Below are 15825 nucleotides of genomic sequence, written 5' to 3'. Positions count from 1 at the left end.
TTTTTGACCTAAACCCTTAAAATATTTTGTGGAAATAATGTACATTTTATTATTATTGTGTTACCTTTTTTAAGATCGGGTGCCAATACTTGTTCTTCCTTGCTAGTAAGTATTCCGACTTTGTCCACCGGCATTTGAAGGCGCCACGCTGACAGGCGGGAGTCCAGCAAACAATGCTGAGTCATAGTGACGTCACACGCAAACTGTGCACAGGGGGAGGTGGCCATTATGTACAACAGACAGTTGAACTCGGTTCAAGTGGGTTGGTTTGGCAGCTACGACACCTCTGGCTCAACCTACCACAAGTGCACGTTTATAAAGCGCCCTAAATGAGCAGGCAAGTGACAAAAAAAAAGCCCCCACAGAGTGCGTTTCAGTTAGCATCCAACCGGAGCGTGTCTGTCAGCTAACCGGGTATTAGCAAGTGATGAGCAGGGGCCTTGTAGATACACACTTTAAAGTTAAAGACAGGCAATTTTCTACTTCCAGCACGCCGGAAACACGACATCTATGTTGGACCCCCTTGGATAACCCAATTTTTCGCGTGTGAGACTTTATGCTGGCTTGGCACAAGTTGGGGCAGGCGAACTAGCGTACTAGCTAGCACACGGCGTGGAAGTTAGCCGGAGAAGACCGCAAGGCAAGCTCTCTTGAGATGGGTTTACTCAGTCAAGGGTCGCCGCTGAACTGGGAAGAAACAAAGAAGCATGCCGATCACATCAGAGCACACGGCATCATCCAGTTTGTCAACATTTACAACAAGCTGAAGGACCGGCAGAAGGATGTGCTAAAATGGGGCGACGAGGTAAGAAGTGACAGTATCAGGCATCCATCCATCCATTTTTTTTACCGCTTGTCCCGTTCGGGGTCGTGGGGGTGCTGGAGCCTATCCCAGCTGCATTCGGGCGGAAGGCGGGGGATGAGGTGGACAAGTCGCCACCTTATCGCAGGGCCAACACAGCTAGACAGGCAACATTCACACTCACATTCACACACTAGTGCTTTAAAAACGGCGTGTCCTCTTTTGTTTATAATAGAACAAATGTGTCTATGTTGCCTGTCTATCTGTGTTGGCCCTGCGATGAAGGACAAGCGGTAGAAAATGGATGCATATAAAATGCGTGATTTTTTAAGACATGGGTGTGATGTTTTCCATACACATTGACAGCTATGTTTGCACGTACAGTAAAGAGTTTCAAAGAGGACACACATTTTAAATGATGCTAAAATATTAGTTTGAATGAATGACTTTGAAAAGTGACTGTGCTGTAAAATCTTTCATCATCCAGGTAGGCATTCTTTTGTAGATTTTGCAAAGTCATGCTACACTTAGGGCAGCACGGTGGAACAGTGGTTAGTGCATGTGCCTCACAATACGAAGGTCTCGAGTTCTTCTGTGTGGAGTTTGCATGTTCTCCCCGTGACTGCGAAAATGACATGCGGTAGAAAATGGATGGATGTACCATAACTGCATATAAAATGTGTGGTTTTTCTAGACATGGGTGTGATGTTTTCCATACACATTGACAGCTATGTTTGCTTGTACAGTAAAGAGTTTCAAAGAGGACACACATTTTAAATAATGCTAAAATATTAGGCAACGCCCGAGCGACACTATGAATTTGAAAAGTGAAAGTGCTGTAAATTCTTTCATCATCCAGGGGCTTCGCACCACATGTAGATTTTGCAAAGTCATGCTACACTTAGGGCAGCACGGTGGTACAGGGGTTAGTGCATGTGCCTCACAATACGAAGGTCTTGAGTTCTATTCCGGGATCGGGATCTTTCAGTGTGGAGTTTGCATGTTCTCCCCCGTGACTGCGTGGGTTACCTCCGGGTACTCCGGCTTCCTCCCACCTCCAAAGACATGCACCTGGGGATAGGTTGATTGGCAACCCTAAATTGACCCGAGTGTGTGAATGTGAGTGTGAATGTTGTCTGTCTGTCTGTGTTGGCCCAACGAGGACACACATTTTAAATAACGCTAAAATATTAGGCAATGCCGTGTGGCATTACGAGCGACCCCATGAATTTGAAAAGTGAAAGTGCTGTAAAATCTTTCACCACCAAACCCGGAGGCGTTCTTAAGTAGATTTTGAAAAGTCATGCTACACTTGCAATGCAAAGAATAACACCTTGTGGGGGTTTTGTAAATAGCAGACAGGGTGATAATGTGCACAAAAGTATGCTTTGCTGTCACTATTGCTGGCTGTGATCTCTCATGTGGAATGTCAGCCTAGTACAACCTTGTGTGATGAGTTTTATCAATGTGGAATGCTGTTGTTATAGATTAAGCCCTCTTCCAGACAGGAGGATTACAAGTGTAGCAGCATGGAAAAAGTCGAGCAAGCTCACACCGATGTGTTGGAATATCAGACAAAATATTTAACGTATTGTTTGTTTATTTTGAGGTGGAGTACATGTTGGTGGAATTGGACAACAAGCATGAAAAGGTTCGACTATCGCTGAATGGCAGCGACGTTCTGGATACCCTCCAAGGTCAAGGTGAAAAGATAAACCCTAAGTAAGTCAACGTTACAAAACTTGGCCCTGCAGCCACGACACATATTTGACTCACTTTCATTTGTTGTCACGCCACCCTGTCATGTCACATTTATATTTACAATATGCTTCACACGGTTACTGAGCATATTCTTAGATGGGGTCTCATCTTACACTGCCAGCAATGATTTTTGTCCTGTAGTCAGGATTAAATCAAATTAAATCACATATTAGAATAATAATTCATTCACAATTGTGTTTGTTGCTTGTCGAACTTGGGAAAGAAAAGTTATAATTTAACTTGACCAGCCAAGAAGAAGTAATCTACTCCAACACAATCTGAACTATTTCTATTATGCATCTCTCAATCATTGGTACTTTAACTTTAGTGTGATGCAGGGTAGTTACTGCAAACTACAACCACAATACTACGGACAGGCAACAAATGCTGCTTTTTAAGGCATCTTTTAAATTGTATATATTGAATACAACGTTCCCTCTCAGGTGCGCGCCTGCGCAATTGCACACTGCTCAAGCGGCCTCTGCGCACAGCAAATATATGCCGCGCACCAAATCAAATCCCATCTGAATTCTAAACAAAATAAACACATTTATTCTGTATAATTTTGCAATGCAACTCTGAGTGACAGTGACAACAAGCGGCCCTAACGATGTTCGTCAACACCGTTCAATTGAACACCATTCAATTATTGTAACGTCTATCGAGATGCTTCGAGGACAGGAATTATATCGATCACTTTATTGAGCAAAACTGTTTATATTCGGCCATAACCACACCAAAAACATGAGTAAAAAACTTCTATCTCGAGATTTTTTTAATTTTCTGCCGTACAAAGCAGGCCAAAACCAACTTGTCATCTGTCACCAACACGCATAGCACTAAGCCACTGGTGCGTTTATGGCCACACAAAAAGTCGGACAACTCAAACACCACACAAAGTTACACAATGACTCCTCAGTCATATGTGTGCTTATTCTACTGTCATTTATTATAAATGTTAATTTATTGATATTAATCATGGAATGCTGTTACTAGAGAAAGTTACAGGAATGCACACTGTGCATGCACATTGTGCAACATGATGATGTTTAAGGGGAACTAAATGTGATCTCTGAAAGGGGTACAAATGATTTTCAAAGCAGGACCCCTACCCAAACATATTGTACAATACTAATCCATAGCTTTGGATTAGTATTAGTACATTTTAATTTCCCTGAGGCGACTCTCCTGAAGGAATCAATAAAGTACTATCTATCTACCTGTTGTATTCAGATGACGTGCTAGCATTACTGCTGCTGGGATTAAATGGGAGCGGTTAAAATGCGATTTACATTTATAATTATTGCATGTTGTTTGTTCAAATTATCCAGCATATTGCTAATATGTCCCCCTCTTGATGAACTAGCTGCCTTATAATTATTACAATTAGCGCTGTTGCAGTCTTTTCTTGTAAAATTTAGTCAACTTTAAAGCGTTTGTTGCGCCCAGCCTCCGCCATTTTGAGATTACGTCACTACGCAACGTCATCCCCACCCGAAAGGATCGATCAGAGAGCCGTTATAATAAATGGCAAGCGATTCCAAGGAATTGAGACACTGGGAACAGACTCTGAATATAAACCGGTTTTCGATTCACATCCCTATTCAAAGCTGTAGTAAATAAGCACCTTCTTTTTGTCTATACCAGTACTCTTGTTGTGGGACAGCCTGGCACCTACATACAAATGCATTCTCCGGTGTTGCCATTTCTAATACAAGGTAGCGTTAAGTTCGACTTCAAACTTATTATCCGTCAGTAGACTCAATAAGGAAGCGCTAAAATCTACAACATGGCTGACGGGGAGAACACGCAGTCAAAGTTGAGGCACATAAATAAGACCGACCACAAAACGGCAAATCATGAAGAGACTGTCAGACAGCGGCTTGAAGATGGTCTGTTAAACACAATCTATGCAAAATGTTGACCAAAGAACCACCATTACATGTTATGTAGACAACAAGGACATGTTTATGTGACACCTTTTAAGAATGCCTTTCTTGTGTTATATTTGAATAGTCCCTCAAGAGGAAATTCTCAAATACAGTATTCCTAAATCATTACGCATATAAGAAAAAATGCTGGATCAACTGTTTCAGCACTAACACACGCTCACTATGTGTGTGTTTGGGCCCGTTTTCCGTGACTATGTGCATGTCAAATTTCAATGATTAAATAACAGGGCGCTTCATTTGAAATTTTAACGCAAACATATTTCTAGCTTTCTCCTGTTCTGTCATCGGTAAGAATATAACGGCAAATTTCCGCAGACATTCATGTTGTCCCCCGGGGCGCACAGTGTTAGTGTTGGGCTGGTAAACAGACTCATTGGAATGAAATCCTAGGTGGAGATTTGGTGGGATTTAATTCAAACTGTTAAAATGATTTTGCACTAAAAAACATACATTGAAACAATTTATTTCCCATTAATTTTTTTTTTGTACCAAACACGCATCAAATTAAATCCAAGTTTGATAAAAAGTACCAACATTTCAAAATTAAACTCTGCTTAGAACCCAAATTTTTCCAGGGGCGGGCCTGGAAAGAGGGTATACTGTAGATTCTATGGCCATGCAGGCAAGAAAAGAATGTAGCTCAAGGGCACATCAATAGGGTTCAGAGAGAGGATTAGCGTCTCATCAACATCCATCCATCCATTCTCTACCGCTTATTCCCTTTGGGGTCACCATGTCAAAATGTTTTTACTTTTTAGTCCAAGCAAAGTCATGCTGCACCATCTAATATTTCAGTACGATTTTCTTAAATACATAACGATAACGATATATGCTGATACGATGCTCTTTCCTGGAGGACATCTGCGCTGTAGACTGTCCACACCCACCATAGGAATTTTCTCCACACATCTGACCTGAAGTTGCATTGAGTTTGCACATGCTTGTAAGTGCTATGCCTGCCACACTATCCATCACATGGCTACTACATTTGTGCCGCCAACTTCTCTCCCAGAGGGATATCCTAGTGGCAGTGAGCATACTACAGCCCAACATTCCTCATTACTGTTCGCTCAGATGCACAAATCCATTGCTGTAAGCACCCCTCCTCTGGCTGATGCAAGATAGAGGAGGGGTTGAGTCAATCAGAGGTAACTCCTGAAACGTGGAACTTCAACACTGCAATTTGTGTGTTTATTTGGGTAGCCACCCAACACTTTGGAGGCCCGAGTATGGCAGCTACATGATAGAGGGAACGCCAGGCCAGCCATATGGCGGAACCATGTCAGAGTTCAACACTGTGGAGGGCAACATGGGGAAGAGACGACGAGAGGCTTCCTCTGTTCTCAACCAGAATGAAATTCTATGCACTATCACCTCATTTCCAAGGTACATATTTTAAGTGTTGTGAAATGAATCCGCTGGTGTGTAATTATTATTAGTGAAATGTATTGTTCATTGCACTGAGGCATTTTCTTATAAGTTCCTTTTTTGGTTATATGGTATCATCACCATTTCCCTCTTTGCCCTCACTGGTTCTGTAGTGACATAAAAAACATCAAAATGCCTAAGGTAAATAAAACCAAAAATTTTTAGGATGTTTGGGGTGTTCGTTTTATCAGGTCCTTTTAACACTGTTACAGACTGTCATGCTAGTGGGGTGTTGCAAAGTTCCGGTAAGAGTGAAGTTTTTAAAAAACTGACTGAGCGTGTGTGTGGATGGGAAAAACTGAGCTTTTTGTGGTGTGTCATTAGAAATGTATTTAGGGCTGTCCTTGACTAAAGATTTTCACAGTAGAATCTGATATGTTGGATTTTGCACATCGTCAACGATCAGTTGAACATATGGCCTTTTTTAAGATAAATAAACAGATGGTGATATGTAGTAGTGGATACTGACTAATCGCTAAGTGTTAGTAACATCACATATGTGTGCTCTCTCGCGTATATATGAATATTCCAAGTTGATAGTCGATTCAGACTCCTCGGAATCGAATCCTAGACTATTTGAAGACAGCTTTCAATGTTTTTAAATCTCATTTAACAACAAAATATGAAGTTATTTACTTACAAGTGTTGGTTTGATTTAGTGCAACAGCATGTGCTTTATAACACGAATGGGTGTGTAATAAAACATTCACAATGTTTCCTGGGCTCTATGTAAATGTGCACTGATTTTTGGCTGGTTCCATGTGGACAAAAGGCCAGTATGTATTCATTGAAAATGATTTAAATGTACTGAACATGTAAATTATGTTAACCCTTGGACTCTTATATTTCCACTTAACCACATGCGTAGCAAAAAGAGAGCAGATAATGTATATTTTTCATTGTTGCATATTTTGTTCTGTACATTAGGCTGGGTTGCCCTGGTTTTACCAACCCCGAGTATCCACCAACACCTGTTGAGAGCGGAGTGTCAAAGTCACTGTTTTTCCCAGATGAAGCCATCAACATACACCCAAGATTCAGGTAGCCACCAGCTAACTTCATGTTTTGTTAGTTACTGATCTGGTGGCATATAAATAAATGATAACAATAAATACATTTGGTGTCCTTATTTTATAGTTGTACACATTGTCAGTGTATCTTTTGTCAAGGTTTTTGCTGTCAGAAGTCGTATAGCACTTAAATGTATTTCTTGTGCATGTTTTCTTTTTTATTAGCACCCTCACCAGGAACATACGACATAGACGAGGAGAGAAAGTTACAATTAACGTGCCAAGTAAGTCGCATTGTTGACTTTTTTTAACCCATCCATTATTGTTCATGTTTCCACACTATTATTTAGCAGGCTTATTTTCAACTTGCTGGGTTTCAGTCTTTAGAGACAAGTGCACCCCATCTCCATTTGTGGAAGAATTTCCTGAAGATGACGGGGAGTCGGCGAGGGCAGCTCTCCCTGATCACATCTACATGGATGCCATGGGCTTTGGGATGGGCAACTGCTGCCTCCAGGTAGCAAACATTCAAGTGTATTAAAGCTGAACTGCGTTTTAACGTTTCAGTTTGAGATAAAATGATGCAGTCTGGCCTGTTATCTGCAACAAAGGTAACACGTTTATTATGTTTTCACAGGTTACATTCCAAGCTTGCAGCATTGATGAGGCAAGATATCTTTATGACCAACTAGCAACTTTCTGTCCGATAGTGGTGAGTTGATGTGTGCCAGATATTATTTCTTAACCTTCTGCTTTCTTTGGTGTTTGCAAATTGTCTGTTAACAATATTTTTATTATTTTTTTAAATTGGCTGTAGATTCCTAATTAAGCCTTTAGCTTGACGCTCCTCTACTTGCTTGCTTTGACAACAACAAACAAACTCCAGACGCTCCTCTTCGTTTTGTATCGTTTACTTGTCACTTGATTATTCATAAACGTAAAACAATAACGATGTGGGAACAAAGGAATGGCAAAAATAAAGAGAGTTTGTTACAGTAGGTGTTAGAAAAAGCAAGACTAAGAAAAAGTAAGAGTGAGGTCAAAAAACTGTGTGGCTCAATTCCCCCGCACCTGACTGCCATTACCCATAATGCACTGTGTCCAAAAACCAACCTACCACACAGATCCTTCCGCCATATATGCAATTTACACAGTTACGTCATCAAACTGTTTAGACAAATGTAATAATTATTCTAAGCATGCAAATATATACATTTTCGTATTATGCAAATAAATAGTCCCATTTTGGCTGAATAAACATAAAGCACCTTCCATAAAAATGTAAATTAACTTAAACAGCATTTAGGCTCCTACATTGGCAGTCAGGTTACTTTACATCAGTAATTATGCATTTGTACCGGTAAGCCAATAGAGACAAGCTAATGAGTTTACACACTCTAAGGGGAACTGCACTTTTTTTGGAATGTTGTCTATCATTCACAATCCTTATGTAAGACAAGCACATATGTTTTTCTTTTTTATGCATTCTAAATAGTAAATTAATGCACGCAAAAATCAGCTTGCAATGGAACCAAAGGGAGTCACTGTATTCCGCCTATAAAGCGCTTAAAAACATCCAAACACCTCCATCAAGGTTGTATATACAGTACATGCTGTAAGTATATATGTAATGTAGTAACAAGCACATTCATAATACCATGTAATATTTACGTATTTTTTATTTTAAGCATACAACGGTGCATTAATTTCAGAGACAAATGTTCGCTTTTTCCTTCCACAACATCACTGATTACTATGCACTGCAGACTTCATGAGAGCCAACAAACATAATAAAATATCACTTTCTGTACAATGTCTGCTGTTATTAAGATGCCGACTGATAACGTTCTATCAGTCAAAATGTAAATGGAGTATTGTTGGCACTTTTTGGATGGTTATTTATTGGGTTTTATAGTCGGAAAAGAAGCAATAAGTGCAATGACATCATGGTTGCTATTAGCTCCATTGTAAACAGACTTTTATTTGTTTATTTATTAGAATTAGAATGCATTAAAAACATGTTCTTGTCTCATAGGTATTGTAAAATATGGACAAAATAAAAAATGCAGTTCCCCTTTGGAAGATGTATTTTTTTAATGCATTCTAACTCTTAAATAAAAGTCCGCTTATAAGGGAGTCAATGGGAGGTCCTCTATTCTGCCCATAAAACCCAATAAATAACTAGGCCTGGGCAATATATCAAATGTATCGATATATTCAAGTTTTTTGTTGCAGAAAACTTAAAAATTAGAAGAAGAAAAATGTTTCTACTCTTGCCCCGGAATCCTTTTTGCCCCTCAGGAGCTTCCAAAACTTGCGCTGTCCCCTTACTCCCTGTCTATAAAACCTTGACGGAGATGTTTTTTAGAGCACTTTATTGGCAGAATAGAGGTACTCCCATAGGCTCTATTGTAAGCAGACTTTTAAACACATTTATTTCATATTTAGAATGCATAAATAAAAGAAAAACAAAATAGTTCTTGTCATTCACAATAAGGATTGTGAATGATAGACAAAATAAATGAAACAATTAAGTTCCCCTTTAGACACTTAACACATATGTTCAACTTTCATTGAATCTTGAAATCAAAGTTTAACTAGTGCAAATTGTTGGTGTTTACTGTACTTCCTGGCAGTTTTTGTGTCATTGGGTAGTATAGTAAATAAAAATGCATGCACACAGGAGAAACACAAACCAGTTATGTGCATTGTAACTCTTCCCCATGTGACACAACTAGACCAATAAAATATTTTGAGATAAGCTTTCCATGTGAAGCAAGTGTCGATGGGTGTGAGGACAGAAGTCTAAGAAAACAAGTTCAGGCTAAGAAGATAATGTGCTTTTAAACAAAAAGTAGGCTGTTTAGATGTTAATATTAGTTAACAGTTTTGCAAAAGTAGTTTATCAAGAAAGAATGCAGCAACTCAAAATGCTTACACTCAACTCAATTTCCATTTTCCGATGCCTTGTTTAAAAGCACATTATAAAGTAAAAAGGACATAAATAAATGCATGTTGTTGATGTATTGCACAATAGTATCTCAAAATACATGACTTCCAGCCATTACAATGTTCTGTACTTATGCTCGAAGACATTTTCTCAAACTTTTAATTGATTTAACTATTATAAGCTCATTAAGTAGGCAATCCCATAGCTTCCCTCATAGCATTGATGATTGATTCTACACTAACAAGTCTACTCTAAAACAAAAATGTTATTTAAGGCCAATAATGTGATATTAAAGTGATGACCATTGAGTACTATTTTGACTGTGCGCAGATGGCTCTGAGTGCAGCCTCCCCCTTCTACAGAGGCCATGTGTCAGACATTGATTGTCGCTGGGGGGTTATTTCTGCTTCGGTGGATGACAGGACACGAGAGGAACGCGGACTCGAGGTGAGACACTAGAGACAACATGACATTGCACCTTTTTGAGGTAGGTTTATTTGTATGTTGATTCCAAAGCCTTTGACAAATCACAATATGTACATGTGTAAACACTGTAACCAAATGGTATGGTCCCATTCACATTATCCAATGCAATATCAGTCCCTGTCTTCACATAACTTGGAGCAAGGAAAATACATTATTACAGTAAGCCCTCAATAACCGCTATAAATGAATTTCCGCAAAGTAGGAAACAATAATTATAAATCAAATATTTTCATAGGATAATCATAAACATTTTTTACTACCTCCTGAATAGATTTTTCAACATTATGAGAGTTCTCTAAAGATGAAATAATACAATTTAGTCAACTTTACTATATAGTAGTGCGGTCTGAGTTGAGCCAATCAGTGGCCACAATTCTGAACAGCACAATCTGATTGGTTTGGTCTCATTTAGTGGCCACTACTATTATACTATTGACATTTTTAGTTCATTTAGCCATTTTTATACTTGAAATGCTTAATTTAGGGCAAAATGTTAAAGAACATGGTGATTTCCAAAAAAAAAAATCTACAGTGTGTTTGAAGTCGCAATATTTGAATGGGTTATGGGCAGTGTTGGGACTAACGCGTTACAAAGTAACGCGTTACTGTAACGCCGTTACTATCGGCGGTAACTAGTAATCTAACGCGTTATTTTTTATATTCAGTAACTCCGTTACCGTTACTACATGATGCGTTACTGCGTTATTTTGCGTTATTTTTTATGTAGTATCGGCTAGAAACTGAGAAGATCTGAGTGTTGCAGCGCTGCTGAAGAGGCGACAAAAAAGAGGCGCGCCGCGCGCTGTCTGTGTGTACGTGTGTGTGTGTGTGTGTGTGTGGGAGGGGTCGTGTCTGTGTCTACTATCAAGACGTCATGGCGAAACCCGAAGCCGAGTTTCTTAAAATGGAGATATTTTCAGTACGTTTCTTTTATCGACCACAAAGAAAAGAACATTTTAGCTGAATGTAAGTTTCAAATATGCTGAAACAGCGACAAAAACAACATGCTTCGACGAAGCTAGTAAAGAGACACACACTCACCTCCACCTCCAACAGCGGCTGGATTTTAATGAGGCACTGCACACTGAAGGTACACACACTCTGTCAATTCTCTTATATACTCTTTCATTTTAAACTTTTAGAGTGTTTGATTATCACATCACTCTAAATGTTTAGACTATAAAGTTCACAAACCTAAAGAGGGATACTAGTGGGCCAGGCTAATATTTCCTTTTCTCTAAACTAAGTGGGGAAATGTGTAGAGTGTTCTGGGCTTCAGACATGATTTTATTTCAGAATTCCTTGAGAAAACGCCTGGTTAGGCTTTATGTATGTAGTGTGTGCCTTTCTTGTTTTACAGCTATTGTTATTATGCTGTTTGTTACTTATGTATGTTAAGTTGCAGCTATTTAAAATAGTTTTGTCAATTTGTTCTGGTCTGAAACAAATTGGCCCTTTAAAACATATCTTTGTCTTTGTGTGTTGTATGTAGAGCACATTGCTTAGCAGAGTTCAGTGATGCAAATGCATGTCAAGTTGATCAACAGATTGTATTATTCTCCAGTGCAATAACAGTACTAAAATGAAGGCTAAAAGGACATTAAATGGGGCCTTAAAAAAATTTAAAAAATATATATATAAGTAACTAAATAGTTACTTTTCACAGTAACGCATTACTTTTTGGTTTGAGTAACTGAGTTAGTAACTGAGTTACTTTTGAAATAAAGTAACTAGTAACTGTAACTAGTTACTGGTTTTCAGTAACTAACCCAACACTGGTTATGGGTTATACTTGTATAGCGCTTTTCTACCTTCAAGGTACTCAAAGCGCTTTGACACTTTTTCCACATTCACCCATTCACACACTGATGTTGGGAGCTGCCATGCAAGGCCCTAACCACGACCCATCAGGAGCAAGGGTGAAGTGTCTTGCTCAAAGACACAACGGACGTGACAAGGTTGGTAGAAGCTGGTGATCGAACCAGGAACCCTCAGGTTGCTGGCACGGCCACTCTCCCAACCGTGCCACGCCGTCCCCTAGTGAAGTGCAATGCGGCGAGGGAGGACTGTATTAGCTTTAAATGAGGAGCTGTACCAACTGTATTGATATGCTTTTTGGGCACTTTTTTAATAAATTCACTGTATGGTAATTTCCCCCAACTCTCCAAAGTCGGTATGGTCTCGGCTGCCTCGTAGATTACTTTTTAATAAACAAGCAGAATGTATGAATTGGACAACTCGTACAGGTGGTGCAATCAGTGCAATGGCTCTTCCCAATACCTCTTAATAACTGCCACCTTGCATAATGTTGACCATTAGTAATAAACGGAATGACTCAAAATAACCAAAAAGTTAGGAGAGCTGCAGTTATAAAGTCAACAGGCTGCATTACAACAGTGTGTATACATCCAATCTTTTTGATATGCACACTACAATCTTTTCATATTGTCATAGGTTAGCGCTTTACCCTTTCATTAAAAGCAAACCACAAAGGAGAAGAAATGTTCACTAATATTTGAGTGTACAACCATTTTTTGTCCTTTTGTAGGCTTTAAAAAATAACAAGTATAGAATTTTCAAGTCAAGATACGACTCCATCGACAGCTACTTGTCAAAATGCGGCGAGAAGTACAACGACATCGATTTGACGATAGATGAGAACATCTATCAGCAGCTGCTCGGTGCAGGTATTGAATTTGCATATACAACCTCATCCAATCATGAAGTACACATGTGGAACTTACCTTGTGGGAAACATGTAGGAATTGACAAACTGCTGGCTCAGCACATTGCTCACCTCTTCATCCGTGATCCGCTCTGCACCTACGAGGAGAAATTGAACCAGGACGACGAGAATGAGTCAGACCACTTTGAGGTGAGGATCTCACTTTTCCTTAAACAGTACTGGTGTCTTAACACTTCCAACTCCTCTCGGGTTTTTTGACAGAACCTCCAGTCCACCAACTGGCAGACGATGAGGTTCAAACCACCCCCTCCCAACTCAGACATTGGCTGGAGAGTTGAGTTCCGCCCAATGGAGGTCAGAGATTAACTAAGGATGCTTGAATGCAACTATTAGATACAAAACAATGACACATTTCACTTTTCAGGTACAGCTAACCGACTTTGAAAACGCTGCTTATGTTGTATTCGTCGTCCTGCTGACAAGAGTCATCTTATCCTACAAGCTGGACTTCCTCATCCCCTTGTCCAAGGTAAACACATGTTTTGAATGGATTAGTGGATTAGTTGATGATTGCTCTCTACGGGCGCTCTGATGCAGACTTGTCTTCCATCAGGTGGACGAAAACATGAAAGTGGCACAGAAAAGGAACGCTGTGCAAGAGGGCATGTTCTACTTCCGAAAGGACATCTTCAAAAGTAATTGAAAACCCGCAGTCTCACGTTAATGCCAGGTAGTGGAGATTGGTTTGTTGCATATTATTATGTTTTGCTCACAAACAGGCTGCAATCCGGGCCTCGACAGCGCCTCCTCTGCCCAGAACGGTCTGGAGACAGACTGCACTAACGAGGACTACACACTGATGAGCATCGACACCATCATCAACGGAAAGGTTAGTGCCATCATGCGTGGAAAGACATACATGCAAAAAAACAAAAAAAATTCAACATTGCCCTGCATGTCTAGTTTTAAAGTATTATTATTAATGATTTTCATGTCACTCTTAAATTAGCTTACATATGTTTGTTGATCAAAATAGAGCATTAATTAGAAATGCATGGATATATGAAACTACAATGTTTTCCGATGAGCATCTGCTGGATTGTCTCTTGGACGCCACCACGCAAGTGTGTTAGGTCAGGGGTTCTGTTCCAACCCTGGGACCCACACTTTTACTTGGTCTTTCAGTTGCAAACCATTTTTACAGTAGTGAAAACAAACAAACAAATGCAAGCAAAAATTTTGTTCTATGCTTTTCAGAAAACATTACTAAATAAGTGTAAAGTATAATATGTTTTTAAAATTTCCCTAAAATAAATGGACCACAACGGTATGATTTTAACTTGTGTCTAAAGTACAAATTAAAAAAAGGAGAATGACAACAACTGCATGTATAAAGTGCTCCCTCTAGTGGGTGAAGTTTGTTAAATTACAGTTACATTTTATTAGGCTTTGAAGAAAAACTATGTATTTGTCTACTTTATGAGTAGTTGGTATGATACAGTAAAATGTATATAGTCTTCTGAGGGCTTTTTTTTTTATTATAAGAAATCCTATTTGCTTCTCCTGATTGGCTTTTTTTTTAAATGACTAGGACGGAGTTTTTCAAGGGCTCATTCCTATCCTTAACTGCTATTTGGAGAACATGGAGGTTGACGTGGACACAAGGTGCACCATATTGAACTACCTAAAGCTCATTAAGAAGCGCGCCTCAGGTACATTTTTAACTTCTTTCCACAAAAGTGTATTTTCTTTTTCTTTTTTTTTTTTACACCCTTTGACACTTGAGATTCACTTTGTTTTGCTGGCCAGGCGAGCTGATGACAATGGCCAAGTGGATGAGGGACTTTGTGGCCAAGCACCCCGAGTACAAGCAGGACAGCGTTATAACCGACAAGATCAACTATGACTTCATTGTAAGGTGTGACAAGATCGCAAAAGGCGAAGAACAATGCCCGGAGCTCATTGGGAAGCCAGTCAACAAGTTCAAGTAAGAAAAACTTGGATAAGACAAACACCAAATATGCTGATTAAATTAAAATCCAGTTTTTAGAAGATGTTTTTTTTTTTTTAATAAATAAACACTACAGCAATGCTATGTACATATACTGTATCAGATTTTTATGAATGAAAATTATTTTAATAGGATTAAGACATGAAGGTTATGCCATAGAAATCGTGTATTTATTTTCTCTTAACATGAAACATCTCTGTGTGACACTGTAAAATTACCAAGGTGTTTTGCATTTGTGTGTGTTTCTCTCCTGTAAATACTGTACCTCACTGCTCTTTCAAACATTGACATGGCGCGCTGTGTTGTGACGTTGCATCTATGAGAGCTTTCTTTGCCTTTTGGACATGATTTGTTTTGCCCTGCTTTACTCTGCTTGTAATTGTAGTTGGAGGTGGTGTTGCCTTCAAGGACAGACCGTGTGCAGGATTATGCTGCTTCAGAATAAATCTGTACAACACTTCTGGTTGTTTTTGTTGCGGGAAGATTATTTTATTTACATCCAAAGACTTCTTATGTTGCCTTAACAATTAGCAAAGTTTTGTTGACAGCAATGTAAAGATGTAAACGTTCTAATAATAGTGTTCATAGATTTCTGTCTTTACTCACATGGCCTAGAGGGAAGATGTAACGTTTTTGTAGCATCCCCATCATAAAACGGGTATCAAAATGAAAAAACAAACCTTTAAAAATTCTTATACCAATCCTGTAGTGCTATGTCTTTTTAAATCCACTAGATGGC

The 15825-nt window shown here is 39.2% G+C and overlaps 1 protein-coding gene across 2 annotated transcripts; it reads left to right on the top strand.

Moving 5' to 3' along the window:
- The first annotated feature begins 216 nt into the window (after window positions 1-216).
- gclc (glutamate-cysteine ligase, catalytic subunit) lies at window positions 217-15545 on the top strand. 2 transcript variants are annotated; one of them, XM_061956401.1, is made up of 16 exons: window positions 217-805; window positions 2412-2524; window positions 5719-5901; window positions 6871-6984; window positions 7179-7237; window positions 7334-7470; window positions 7591-7665; window positions 10234-10350; window positions 12938-13076; window positions 13152-13264; window positions 13337-13429; window positions 13500-13604; window positions 13689-13770; window positions 13855-13964; window positions 14667-14787; window positions 14885-15545. In XM_061956401.1, the coding sequence occupies exons 1-16, from the start codon at window positions 656-658 to the stop codon at window positions 15064-15066; spliced, it is 1893 nt and encodes a 630-aa protein (XP_061812385.1). In that variant the 5' UTR covers window positions 217-655; the 3' UTR covers window positions 15067-15545. The 2 variants fall into 2 exon arrangements, with proteins under 2 accessions (XP_061812385.1, XP_061812302.1); XM_061956318.1 differs by having other exon boundaries at window positions 7304-7470.
- Window positions 15546-15825: the final 280 nt, after the last annotated feature.

Source organism: Nerophis lumbriciformis, linkage group LG02 (assembly GCF_033978685.3).
Source record: "Nerophis lumbriciformis linkage group LG02, RoL_Nlum_v2.1, whole genome shotgun sequence".
In the NCBI taxonomy this organism is placed as follows: Eukaryota; Metazoa; Chordata; class Actinopteri; order Syngnathiformes; family Syngnathidae; genus Nerophis; species Nerophis lumbriciformis.
Note: the sequence above shows the minus strand (reverse complement) of the source record. Positions and strands in the feature narration are given on the sequence as shown.

Bases quoted from the DNA above. Each gene is read 5' to 3' on its own strand.
- gclc (XM_061956318.1), top strand. From the start codon at position 656: ATGGGTTTACTCAGTCAAGGGTCGCCGCTGAACTGGGAAGAAACAAAG. The intron at 13,077-13,151 runs GTATTGAATTTG...GGAAACATGTAG, and splicing joins TCAGCAGCTGCTCGGTGCAG to GAATTGACAAACTGCTGGCT. The intron at 14,788-14,884 runs GTACATTTTTAA...TTTGCTGGCCAG, and splicing joins CATTAAGAAGCGCGCCTCAG to GCGAGCTGATGACAATGGCC.